The 13,241-nt window shown below is 39.6% G+C and overlaps 2 protein-coding genes across 3 annotated transcripts in view; both read left to right on the top strand.

Moving 5' to 3' along the window:
* LOC134662787 (beta-1,4-glucuronyltransferase 1-like) overlaps positions 1-12,251 on the top strand; it is a 32,654-nt gene extending 20,403 nt beyond the window's left edge. For both annotated transcript variants that reach the window (XM_063519086.1, XM_063519087.1), the window contains one exon: positions 11,876-12,251. In XM_063519086.1, the coding sequence (XP_063375156.1) occupies positions 11,876-12,097 (222 nt within the window). In that variant the 3' untranslated portion in view covers positions 12,098-12,251. The remainder of the gene's footprint in view (positions 1-11,875) is intronic.
* On the top strand, positions 3,588-10,170 carry LOC134662848 (trypsin-like). The gene is made up of 6 exons (XM_063519171.1): positions 3,588-3,822; positions 4,276-4,386; positions 5,182-5,308; positions 6,138-6,387; positions 6,591-6,740; positions 9,968-10,170. The coding sequence occupies exons 1-6, from the start codon at positions 3,777-3,779 to the stop codon at positions 10,112-10,114; spliced, it is 831 nt and encodes a 276-aa protein (XP_063375241.1). The 5' UTR covers positions 3,588-3,776; the 3' UTR covers positions 10,115-10,170.
* Positions 12,252-13,241: the final 990 nt, after the last annotated feature.

Here is a 13,241-nt window from a genome sequence, read left to right as displayed (position 1 = left end):
GACATACGGACGGACAGACAGACGGACAGACAGACAGACAGACAGACAGACATGACGAATCTATAAGGGTTCCGTTTTTTGCCATTTGGCTACGGAACCCTAAAAACCGTCGAAAGTTCATTCCACTCCAATTCATCCCTCTCCATTTCTTCCAATATTGTCGGGTGAAGGAAATGAACAATAATTTTGTATGACAGATGTGATACCTTTTATGTTTTTAGCCCACAGCCCAAGAGTTATATACACACATACGCTCTTAAATCATAACTCCCATGTTTTGAAACGTATATATGTCCAATTCTTTCGACTTCGTTAGACCGTTTGACAGAGTTTCAGGGTATAGGTTCTTATCTATACCCGACGCTATGTCATGGGAATCCTGTTGGTTGTGGATATTGCATATAAATAAGCAGATAGGCGCGTAAGTAGGTTTTTTTTGTCATGGCAAATATTGTAAATATATCGGATAGATACATCATATTTCCAACATTTTATAAATGCGGAACATTTTGGACAGATGACCCGATTGAAACTTATCTAACGCCTATTAATGAAAAAAATATGCTAATTAAAATACTGAAAACTTTTGATAGTTCTTGAATAAAGCTCAAGAGCGAGTCCTCCGACGCCAGATATTTATGAGGAGGGTATCACAAAGATCTGCTCCCGGGAGCCTCTTTTTGTGCTAAGTTAAAAATACAGGTTGGCCGTATCAGGGAAATTTCTTGTAAATTTGTAACCATCTAAAGGCCAAGCTTTAGAAAAATCTAGAAAGTTCATGAAACAATGGTCCAACACCATCTAGAACTGGAGAGGAGCGTCCCATTCCCACCCCTTTCTGCAAGTTCCGCAAAGAAAGAGCAAGCAGCTCGGAGCGTCCGATTGTGGCGCGCTTTCCTGCGAGGCTGAAAGCCGAACTTTCGCAGGAGAGTAGAGCTTAAATTGTTTCAATGCCCAAATGCAACCGATGCCGAAAGCCGGGCTCCGCAAAAGGTGTTAAAAATTTCTTTTAACTATTAGCAGCGGGCACAATCGTGCGAGGTCAAAGAGCTGCAATGGAGCTGACCTCAAACAAGAACCAATAGCCGAATGTATTAAAAAGCAAGGCCGAAGGCCCGGGGGAGCTTCAGATAGGGGCACATTTCCGTGCAAGGCCAAATATCAATCTGCAAGAGAGCAGAACTTTGCTAAGTGAGGCCAAAGACCGAGGTCCGCATAAACGCTGAAGGCCCAGTCCGTCTGATCACGTTGCGCTTCCATAGAAGACCTAACTTGAGAACTAAGAGAGCTTGAAATTTAACCAATGTGATCTCGGACCCTCCTGCGGCTTGACCTTTGCATTTTTCCTCGAAAGTGCGACTTGTTGAGTCTACAACCCTATGGAGTTTGTTATTTATAATAAGTATTTTGATTATTGGGGCGTACTCGGCCTTTGGCCTCTATTTACACAGGGTTTTGTGTTTCGTAGAGTACGCTCTTCGACCTCCAATGGCTTTAGAGCTCAACATCGTGTTTGCGGTCCGCTAGTTTGCTTTTTAATACACAACTATTTGTTCGTCTCCAGCTCTGCTGTCCTGCAGCTTTACCTCGGCCCGCCGTTCCCTTTGAAACGGCTTATCATGGTCGTGTCCGAAATATAATATTCTGGCCCACTTCATTATTTAAAAAAACAGCATCTGCCCTTTACAAAGACGGCTAAGTCACATTACCTACATCGATACTGGATACTTTAAAATTATACCTTAGTTCTTTCCCGAATAATATATTTTATCATAAATAACGATTGTTTTTTATAAAAATTTGTAGATAATTTAAGCTTTTTTAATTTCATTTATGTAAGCAGTTGTTTTACATTACAAATCTCATTGTTATATGTTTCTAGTTCTGACAAATAATGAGACCGAAAACGAATACTGAAACATCGTAAAAAGTATTGTTAAAAAGTAGGTTATTATATTAAACAGGTCAACAGGGTAGATATACTTTTAAAAAGCCAAGATATTTATGGTTCCATCGTTTAAAATATTATCACTTTGATTTTGAGCAATAAAGTTAATTTATATTTAATCTAATTTAATTTCCTTCTATTCGTGTTTCATTACCTTCCCTTGCTTTTTCATTTCCATCTATGCCTTCATTATATTCCTTATTTGTTTTCCAAAAGTATAACTAGTATATAGGTGCCTTTCTTAAAATAATATACACAATACGTATACACATTCACAATATCAAACTCTACACTGTAACTTCAAAATAAAAAAAAATCTCCAAAAAAGTGGCAAATCGGCACGAAACGGTAGTACGACCCAAGTACAAAATGTAATCACGGTTCACATCCCGGTCGATATAAGTCTAGTGAAACTAACCGTGAATACTTAATTTAAAACTGTTACTCACATCTGGGCCCTTATTCGACATGTATAACTGTCAGATTTCGCGTCCACTTCAATTCAACAGTTGAATCAATCGCATGTCCATTAAGTGCGGATAATATCATTTGGTACAACCAATAATTCAACAAATATCAACTTTGTTTTATTACTACTTTAAGGTTTATAATGGTCTGGTCGTTTCTTCATCTGTGGATTGCTAATGTAAAATTTTGACACAGCGGGATTGTTCAGATTCAACGGAAGTTCAACACGATACGTCAAACGTCGCTTGTCGAATAAGGCCCCAGATCAACGAAATTTTTTTCCGGCGCAATTTCCACACAGCAGCAGAAGAAGCAAAACCGATGAGGTGCTCAAAAAGATCTGCACACGCTCTTATTCTCTTAACATAAAGTAGTGCTTAGCTCTACTTACAACATTATTACTATTAAAAAGAAAACAATGCGTGATTGATGAAGTGTTATTGGCAAGGTGCGAAGTCGGTGGAGGGTGAAGTGGCGCTGATCGTCACAAACACAGGTAATCTTATGGAATGTCTAACATTAGTACTAGCGGCAGCCACTTGAACTAATTTTACTCCATAAGATTTAACGTAGAAAGTCCGACAAAATGAGGGCAGCACCAGTCGTACACCTAGCGAATACATTTAATTCTAAAAGTTATTAGTTCTGTAATAAGTACCTATTTTTCTGGCATTGAAGTAAATTAAACGTCTAGAGTTCTTGCTAGAAACCTATCTGTTGATAATTTAGCAAAACAATTAGTATTTATAATTACGAAACACAAAAGAATAACGAAGGTCATTGAACATTAACTTTTAGATTTTTTTATTAAGTACTATACTTAAGTATCTGTATTAATACTGGAAAAGCAAGTCATTCTTGTCCCAGTAGGTAAAATGGTATGAAATACAGTGTAAGGTGAATACCTACTGAATGGACCTCTCGCTCCTGTGGTGGACCATAATATATTTTTTTTAACTAAATAACGTAATAATGTCCGTGCTGATTGCCTTAGTAAGTGTGTGAATAAGTTGATACACTTCAATATAAATCATTGACGGGAATATGGAATGTATAAAGTAGGTATTTTGTTTTATTAGATTATGGGCTCAGTGCGCTTCTACTAGAAGCAAGTCTAAAAGAAATAAATCAGTTTCAGCAATTTACATAATCTCTAATCATTCATCTGATCTGACCTTATATCACTTTCCTATTTTTTCTATCAGTCTGCCCAGAGGTCACCCGGCGGGTCGTGACCATGGGCCGGAGCGTGAGAAATTGCCTATCTCGGTCACCACGACCAATCCGTGCCTCTAGGAGAGTACTGGCGCCAGTTGAAAACTAGCTACTTGACACACTACTTGTCAATTAATTGTTGAAGATGATCTGGACTTTTGTGGTGCTGTGCCTGTTTTTGGGGAGTGTAGGTAAGTCCAATTTTGGATTGTATTGCATAATCGATAAGGTTGATATTAGAGCGCTTGGAAAGCATGATCCGGTCTTTTCAAGTTGATCTGGACTTTAGTGGAGCTGTGCCTGTTTGTGGGGAGTGTGGGTGAGTGCAATTTTGTATTGTAATTTTTAATAGTTAAGGTTGAGATTTGAACGCCTGGAACTTGTTTTGTGTCCTGGTCGAAAGCTGGATCTGGAATTATGTGCTGCTGTGTCTGTTGCATATGCAGATGGTTGAGGTTCGTGTGTAAATCCAGGATTAAGCATACCTAGTCTTACTGACCTGCTAGCATGAGTTGCGTTTTCGCGCGCGACTCCATACATCACATCTTGCGCGCCTTCAAGTATGGACTCAACTCATGCTAGACGGTCAGGATTCAGTGTAGGATCTCTTGAATCTAGAAGTCTAATCCTTTTTTTAATTTCAGAACTCCAAGACACCGACGACAATATAGAGACTCTAAAAGAGGAGGATCTCCAAAATGTAGAGCTGGATCCCTTGGCAGCGGTGTGTCCTGAGCTCAGCGGACAGATTATAGGTAGGTACTTATTTACAATTTACCTTTTTAGAAAAGCATTTATATTAACTTCACTTGTTACAAAAATAAAAATACAAAGCAGACAACATACTTTTATAAAATTCTAAGGCTGACCTGAAAATTTGCATGTACTTTAACAAAATATGGAGGTCAGTTTTAAATTTTAGTACCATTGAGCTGACGTGATGATGGGGCATCGTTGGCTAAAGACCAAGTAGACTCCTTAAAATTGGTCTCATTATGATTCGTTTTGATGAGACCAATTCTTACCTAATTCTTATTACATAAGTACCTACAGTCTTCATTAAATAAGGGTCGGTTGCACCAAGCTGTTTGTCATCGTAAAAGAGTTCGCTAAATTTAATTGCATGGAAAGTTTCATAGTAACCTGCCGCGGCGCGCCGGGTGACGTTGATCAATGATCAGTCTGTCAAGTGCGGATGGTGCAACTGGCACTATCACGGTATAAATCCCGGTCTTTTGATAGGCTTGGGTGAGTATATAAATCCAACACGTAGAGGCCCCTTGGAGAGCTTTCCAAGAGCTTTCCGGTGAGAACCCATTCACAGGCGCAACAATAGACACCCATGAACCGGCTGGAGCAGGCATTGGGACATTTGGGACTATTGTAGAAAAAGTGAACAGTATACCGGTCTGTGGATTGAAGATTGGGTGAACAATGAGACTGGGTTATTGCCAAGACGCCCGGGCACCTGCCATAACAATGTTTTCACTAGACATAGTTTTATTGTTATTACAGGCTGATATTTAACATTTTTGTTTGTTTGTTCGTAGGTGGAAGAGCCAGCTCCATTAACAGACATCCTTACCAAGTGTCGATGGTTTTAAACAGGAACTCCTTCTGTGGAGGGTTCATCATCAGCCAAGACTATATTATGACTGCAGCGCATTGTGTTAACAAGTAAGTTCAATCTCTTTCTAAACAATATACTTGCGAAGATATGGGTAGTTTATCTAGCTAGAGAGATACCTACAGCGCAGTTTTATTAGGGGATGTAACATAAACATATTCCTCATTCAAGCCACAAGATGACAGACCCTCCAACGCGCACGGCCCCAATAAGTTGATGATGATATCGACCGGTCATGCAGTTTGTCTCCCACCATAATTATTCTTTTTGCCAATTATTATAAAAATCTTTGCGAAAAGCAAGCACACGATAGCATAATATTAAATGTAATACTACTGATGAAATAAATAAAATCATACATTATTTAACCAACAACGTGGCCAAAAACATACCGCTACAATTTAGTGGTGATTGTGTTTTAATCGCCTGTAGCTGTCATGTGTCCCACGTGGTCCCATACAATCCCACGCTTAATTTATTATCACTCGGTCGTAAACCTATTCTCAGTGATGTAGTAATATCATTAAGTATGTGTGTTATTACGGGATGACGGAGTGATACTGTCGGAATTGTCTGATAGTAAACTAGTGTTTTACAAGTACATGTTTGCAAGTAGAGATAGTTCCTATATATGTCCTTTCCTGAAAAGCATGAAGACATACGGAATAAATTTCTCGTTTATAATATTAATACTATCATGGTAATTAAGGATATATGGTCGCCATGTTATCTGGTAAAATAGTCCTCCACGGGTAAGGTACCTGCAAAAGATCCTCTTTATAGTTGAGACAAGTTTTAGTCTCTTCGTTGTCTCACTCGTGAAATAGGTATTCTCTGTTGAATAAGCTTTACAAATTGCTAAAAAACCATTTCTTTCAGCACGGATCCGTCGGCCATCCGTCTCCGTGTCGGATCCACCCGGCGCGACTCCGGCGGCCGTATCGTCCGTGTAACTAACGTATCTGTGCACCCGCAGTACGGACGGCCGGCGCTTGACCACGATATAGCCGTGTTGAGATTAGCTCAGCCGCTAGCTTGGAGTGCGGCGATTCGACCAATTCGGTTACCGGCAAGGGGGCAGGCTGTACCTTTAGTAAGGCTGACTGTTACTGGTTGGGGTCTTACTGCCGTAAGTATTTTTCACAATAAGATACAACAGAAAGGACACGAGGAAACAAGTCTCGCCTAAAGATATAAGCAACATCAAAAGAGCCATTTATTAGTGAATGTTGTTTGCGTTACCAACGCATCAGTGCGTCCGCAACACGGACGTACGACGGTAGACCGCAATTATTCTTTTGTTTCTGTCTGATATTAATATATTTGTTTCAGCCTCGGGGTCGTCGAATTCCACGAATCATGATGGAGGCCAATGTACCAGTGGTCCCACACTGGCTGTGCCGACTCTCATACGGAGACTCGTTGACCAACAACATGTTCTGTGGAGGGCACTTCCTTATTGGAGGGGTGTCTTCCTGTCAGGTACGTGTATCCGGGTAATATGGGGTTGAGACCCCAGGTCCTAGGTTCCGCAGGTGAGCCTGAGGAATTCATTGCCTGATGATGGATACCTTGCTTTAGGAATGACTCACGTCAGGACGGTCCGGGTCCGGGCCGAGGTTTCAGACACTTCTAGCGTGAGTGGTCCTTTATTTGTAATGGATCCTAAATGGTTATTTTTATATAAATAGATGTACGATTGTCACCTTGGCTAGGCATCCACTAATGTCGAACACAAAAACGGATGTTACCGGGTACAGGACAGTGTGGAAACGCTTTTATCCCCAGCCCATAGATTTATGACCTGTGCCAAGTAATAATGCGCACCATTTGGCAGCCGTTTCTAAACATTGATACCACAATACTTTATATTTGAGTCAGAGTCAGGCGTGTCTCACTCCGCGATTTCGTCGCTTTGCTACAGGTAGCTAAAAGTACATCCGTTCGGCCCCAATTTTGGGGAAAGCCATAAGCCGCGCGTGGCGCTGTCGCCACCTAGCGGTCATATCTGTGCTGATCGTAACAGACGCGTTTTGTTAGAGAGTGAGTCTTCTGTACTTAGTACTATTATTTATTCTTTGTCAGAGTGGACGTCCGCGGAGCTCTCTGATCTTTTAATTAAGTAGGTTAGTAACGTAATTCTGTAAGGAATTCATATAGGAGCTGCAAGCGCATGTTGCTTGCCCTTAGAGTTGGTCAAAGACGCCTAGTCTTAGTAAGATGGCATATAGTCGAAAAATTGGGACGGGTTCCCCTGTGGCGGCGTGGCCAAGGGGTTCAAGGAGTTAGCCCGGATTGCTAAAGACGCCGGTTCGAGTCCGGCCTTTACCACTGGAGGGCTTCGTCACTTTTTCATGAATATATGACATCTATTTCAGTTTATAGGTTAATCTTATTGACATAATGAAGCATCTATTTCGGCTTGGGAAAAATGTTTTCGTATGTCCTGCGAGAAAATTAGGCCTTATAAACCATTTAAGTTATCTTAATCTTGACTCATACTAATAAAGTTTTTCACCCGATTGCCTCTACTGGAAACCCCCGAAATAAATAAAAGGCCCCGACCACGACATGTAATCCATGCATAACGGAGATCTATTAAGCGAGGTATGTACTTTACTTTACTTTACGTTGCGGTAACTGACCAAACTTTTGAATGTAGTTTACCTATAGTAGTCGGTAATGTAACGTAAATTGCATGCACATTCTTGCTAGTCTAAGTCTCGCTTTAGACATGAAATATTTCAGGCACACGTACAGTCGCCATCATATATATCGGAGCGGCCGAGGTGCTCAAAAATATCTGAACACGCACTCTAACGCCTTGACAATAGAGGCCTGTTCAGATTATTTGTGAGCGCCTTAGCCGCTCCGATATATCTGATGGCGACTGTACTATTTTATGACCGTACCGACATTGCGACTACCGTCATTATTACGTAGGTGGGTACGTATATGTACCTATACGTTCACTCAGTCACGTACGAGGGCGTTTTTAGGGTTCCGTAGCCAAATGGCAAAAAACGGAACCCTTATAGATTCGTCATGTCTGTCTGTCTGTCTGTCTGTCTGTCTGTCTGTCTGTCCGTCTGTCCGTCTGTCTGTCCGTCCGTATGTCACAGCCACTTTTCTCCGAAACTATAAGAACTATACTGTTGAAACTTGGTAAGTAGATGTATTCTGTGAACCGCATTAAGATTTTCACACAAAAATAGAAAAAAAAACAATAAATTTTTGGGGTTCCCCATACTTCGAACTGAAACTCAAAAATTTTTTTTTCATCAAACCCATACGTGTGGGGTATCTATGGATAGGTCTTCAAAAATGATATTGAGGTTTCTAATATCATTTTTTTCTAAACTGAATAGTTTGCGCGAGAGACACTTCCAAAGTGGTAAAATGTGTGTCCCCCCCTGTAACTTCTAAAATAAGAGAATGATAAAACTAAAAAAAATATATGATGTACATTACCATGTACACGGACAGACGGACAGACAGACAGACAGACATGACGAATCTATAAGGGTTCCGTTTTTTGCCATTTGGCTACGGAACCCTAAAAAAAGCGGCCAAGTGCGAGTCGGACTCGCCCATGAAGGGTTCCGTATTTAGGCGATTTATGACGTATTAAAAAAAAACTACTTGCTAGATCTCGTTCAAACCAATTTTCGGTGGAAGTTTACATGGTAATGTACATCATATATTTTTTTTAGTTTTATCATTCTCTTATTTTAGAAGTTAGGGGGGGGGGACACACATTTTACCACTTTGGAAGTGTCTCTCGCGCAAACTATTCAGTTTAGAAAAAAATGATATTAGAAACCTCAATATCATTTTTGAAGACCTATCCATAGATACCCCACACGTATGGGTTTGATGAAAAAAAAAAATTTGAGTTTCAGTTCGAAGTATGGGGAACCCCAAAAATTTATTGTTTTTTTTCTATTTTTGTGTGAAAATCTTAATGCGGTTCACAGAATACATCTACTTACCAAGTTTCAACAGTATAGTTCTTATAGTTTCGGAGAAAAGTGGCTGTGACATACGGACGGACAGACAGACGGACAGACAGACAGACAGACATGACGAATCTATAAGGGTTCCGTTTTTTGCCATTTGGCTACGGAACCCTAAAAAGTGTCCCAAAATTTCCATACATTTTTCGATCTTTCCATTTCGCGACCGCCATACAAAGTCTATGAAAGATGGTGACGAAATGGAAATAAAAACCTTAGGACACTTTTTTTCTCCTATTAGGATAGAAAGAGCTCGTGATTCTGAGTAGAAATAACATAAAAAATCCCAAATTTGAAAAAAAAAGTGTAGGGGACAACAAAAAAAAAACGCCCACGCCCAAACGACGATGTGGGCGCTATTTAATTTTATATCTGCTGCTCGCGATATAGAGGCCAATTTTGTTTAAATAACTAAAAATAATTTTGTCCTTATTTTGATACGACTTATTGGTGTACGTGAGATGCCTGCCGGCCTAGCCAAGGTGTCAATCGCTATCGCTTCGCCATCGAATCGCTTGGTGTCTCACTATCACTCTTCCATATAGTGCGACAGTGACGTTGGCTACACGGCCTGATGTCGCAACTCAAGGTTGTCTCAAATGAGATGAAACTATGTCAAATTGTTAAAGCAGAATTTTAGCCTCCAAGTAAGTATATTATATACTTACCTAATAATATATTTTGGTATTTCAGGGTGACTCCGGCGGCCCAGCCGTATTCCAAGGCGTCGCGTATGGCGTTGTCTCTTTCGCACGTGGCTGCGCTCTCCCTCTCTCTCCAACTGTGTTCGCGAACATAGCCGCACTTAGAGACTGGGTTACCACTACCACTGGACTTTAGACTTCATCCCGTCGTAATAAGGATTATTTTACAATAAACAAAGAGACTTAGCTGAACATGGTCATATCATAACATAAGTTTTCCAATAGGGTATTTTACTATAATATATGTACAACAACTATAAATTTCATTGTGCAACAATTTAGTGAACAAATATTCATTATACAACTATATTATTATTTCTAAATCAAAGTTCGACAGAAACGAAGTTTGTTCTATACAATGAGAAAATATTTCATAATGAATATTATAACTAGTTCACTTAAGTTCACAATTAATTGTTGCATAATGAAAATTATAGTTGTTCAAATCGTTTAATAGTGATAACCTCGGTTCAGAAGTGTCATAATAGTAGATATTAATTTACATAAAATATGCCATTATAGTTTATTTCATGAACATGGAGCCAAAGATTAAGGTAGACGAGTAGAAAATAGTTTTTTCCAGGAACATTACGGTTTTAAACATAAAAATATTCTATTAGGCCAACTCAAATTTTAGTTATTCGATCTGATACTGATCTGAAGTGACGTTTTTGGTTGAAGAAACTTCACCTTTGACACTGACAGATCAGTATCATATCGGAAACAGATCGACTGACTAATACTCGAATTAGCCTGTGAGGGTCAAAGAGTACTATACCACTGGATCAAATAAAAAAAAGTAAAATACCCTATGGCGAATATTTGTTACGGATCTCGAAAGCACCTGAAAGCCAAAGTGACTCAACTCCAATTTGATTGTACACGCAATAATAACCTTAATTATTCATCATTATAAAATACATAATCGTGTGAACTTTATTTTGGATTTGGGTCACTCAACGTCTGTGATAAAATCTTTAAATACATCGTGCTGGTTTTCTTTCAGAGCTGGCAACGATTTGTTTTCATACATTTTTAAATAAATATTTGAATTTGAAGTTGTTTTCTTTAGCATTTTAATTGACATATGGATAGTCCTAATGAGTTTAGAAAAGTGTTAAAAGTTATGTTTACGACAGTTGCTAATCGTCACTTCGGAAATAACTTTTAGGTATGAGTAGAGATAATAGAGATTTTTACAATTGACGAATGAACAGTAATAGTAACAGTGAATAAAAGGATATCTTTTTACCACGTTGATGGCAAACAAGGGTACAAACAGTGTTGCAACTGCGGAGTTGCAACGTTACATGCACGTTGCCGACCCTGTTGACGTCAAAGATATTATGTTTCCATTTTTCGCCTTATTACAAAGGCAAAGAAATGAGAACTAATCTAGCCGTATGCGAAGTCTTATCTGCGAGACCCTGTTCTTTCAATGTGTATTCCCAACATAATAAAAAGGGTTGACTTTCGCGAGGCCCCCTTAAGCGAGGCCGTGGGCGAGTGCCCACTTTGGCCACGCCTAGATACGGCACTGGTTTTAGCACATAGTTTCTATTGGCTATCGTCATGATATCGTTTTATTACTAGAACAACTGACAGTTTCTGTCTTCAGATTAGCAAAACGATGTTTCCTCGTTGGTCTCTACTTGTTTATGTATTAACATAAATACATTAATTACCTATATACATAGATTCTATATGCTAAAATGCATTTCATTGGCGAAATGTATTTTTAGATCATTATACGTAGGTATACTAGCCTACTTCTGTTACTTTTGCCATATAAATAGTTTATATTTGAAACACACAATAAATTCCTGCCAGAATAAATTATTCCACAGTAAACATTCACGTTATGACCGTTTACATAACCTCCTTTTTGTCCTTCCAGGTGTATGAAATGTTCCTAATCGGCTACCAGTTCAGAGTCCTATCCCCAATCTTCACCATCCACTGGGGCCTACAGGCCAGGAGGACCAGACCCTTATGGCGAGAAAAACAAAACGAAAAGAACAGAAAACACTTCGAGACCTTCAAGAGGGAACTCTTTGCGAGGTACCGGAGAGACCCGCTGCATTTGTTAAGAAGGCCTCCGGCCTCGAAGAAGGCATAGGCTTCGCTAGGCCGGACGGTGAGGCCCGGCCTTATAATAAGTGTTCTTGTGGTACTGGGATGTGTTTAATGGAACAGTTAAGTGAGTTATAATTGTGGGATTTTTAGGGAGACCTCTAAAAAGCCATAAGCCTCGCTAGGCCTTATGATTAGTGTGATTGCGGTACTATTTTGATGTGTTTAACAGTAAAATGCTAAAGTGGATTACGTTATTAAATAGTGAGAACATTTTGTTTATGTAAATGGAAGTGATGAGGACAAATCGCTGAAATATGTTGAACTCTTAACTCAATACTTGTTTTAAACCGCATTGATTAAAAAATAAAAGGTACAGTTATCAGTGGTGCTCTGAACATTTTTATGCCGCTTTTACCTTTTATCACCCTAAGAGCGTTATCACACTGGCGATTTGCGGGCGAGTTGAAAGCGAGCCGACCGCGCAGCGAGCACGCTGCGCGCTCGCTACGATTTCGCTGCGTACAAAGATACTGGAATTCATTGAAAATTCGATCGTTACGCGCTCGCAGCCAATTCGTCTGAAAATCGCCAGTGTGATAACGCTCTTAAGGTGACTAGCGTACAGTTTACAGTGACTTTAAACCATCTAGTTTAGCTGAAACTTGTATTTTGCTCCGCTTGGTCAATATTTTTAAGCGTTTTGCCCTTATAGTTTTGTTTAAGAGTATACGGATTGCAAAAAATGACCAATACACGAGGTTGTTATGATTAAATAGTTACAATATACAGATATTTGTACATTTAATGTTAGGTTAAAAATTGTTGTGTTAGTAGTAAGTACTTCTTATACTTCTCTTGTATTCTGGTAGAGATAAACCAGAATTAAACTGCGCGCCCCCCTCTGCTCATATTTAAAGTAAAGACAGGACGCTTAGCACTTATCCCGCTCGCAAAGTGTCATTGACCGTTATGGGCGGGGCAACAAAATAATTACGCGCGAGCGATAAAGATAGGAACACGCGGGTCAATGGACCAAATTCCTCGCGTTTAGCGTCTGTGATTTAGTCTTAAGGACGCAACGCACACAAGCACAGCAGAATTATCGACTTTTGCTTTTAATAGTACATTATTGTCGAGGTTCGGAAGTAGCTACTTGCTGGCTGAGGATTCGTTTTAAACGGACGACC

The sequence above is a fragment of the Cydia amplana genome, chromosome 3, assembly GCF_948474715.1.
Source record: "Cydia amplana chromosome 3, ilCydAmpl1.1, whole genome shotgun sequence".
Taxonomy (NCBI): Eukaryota; Metazoa; Arthropoda; class Insecta; order Lepidoptera; family Tortricidae; genus Cydia; species Cydia amplana.
Note: the sequence above shows the minus strand (reverse complement) of the source record. Positions and strands in the feature narration are given on the sequence as shown.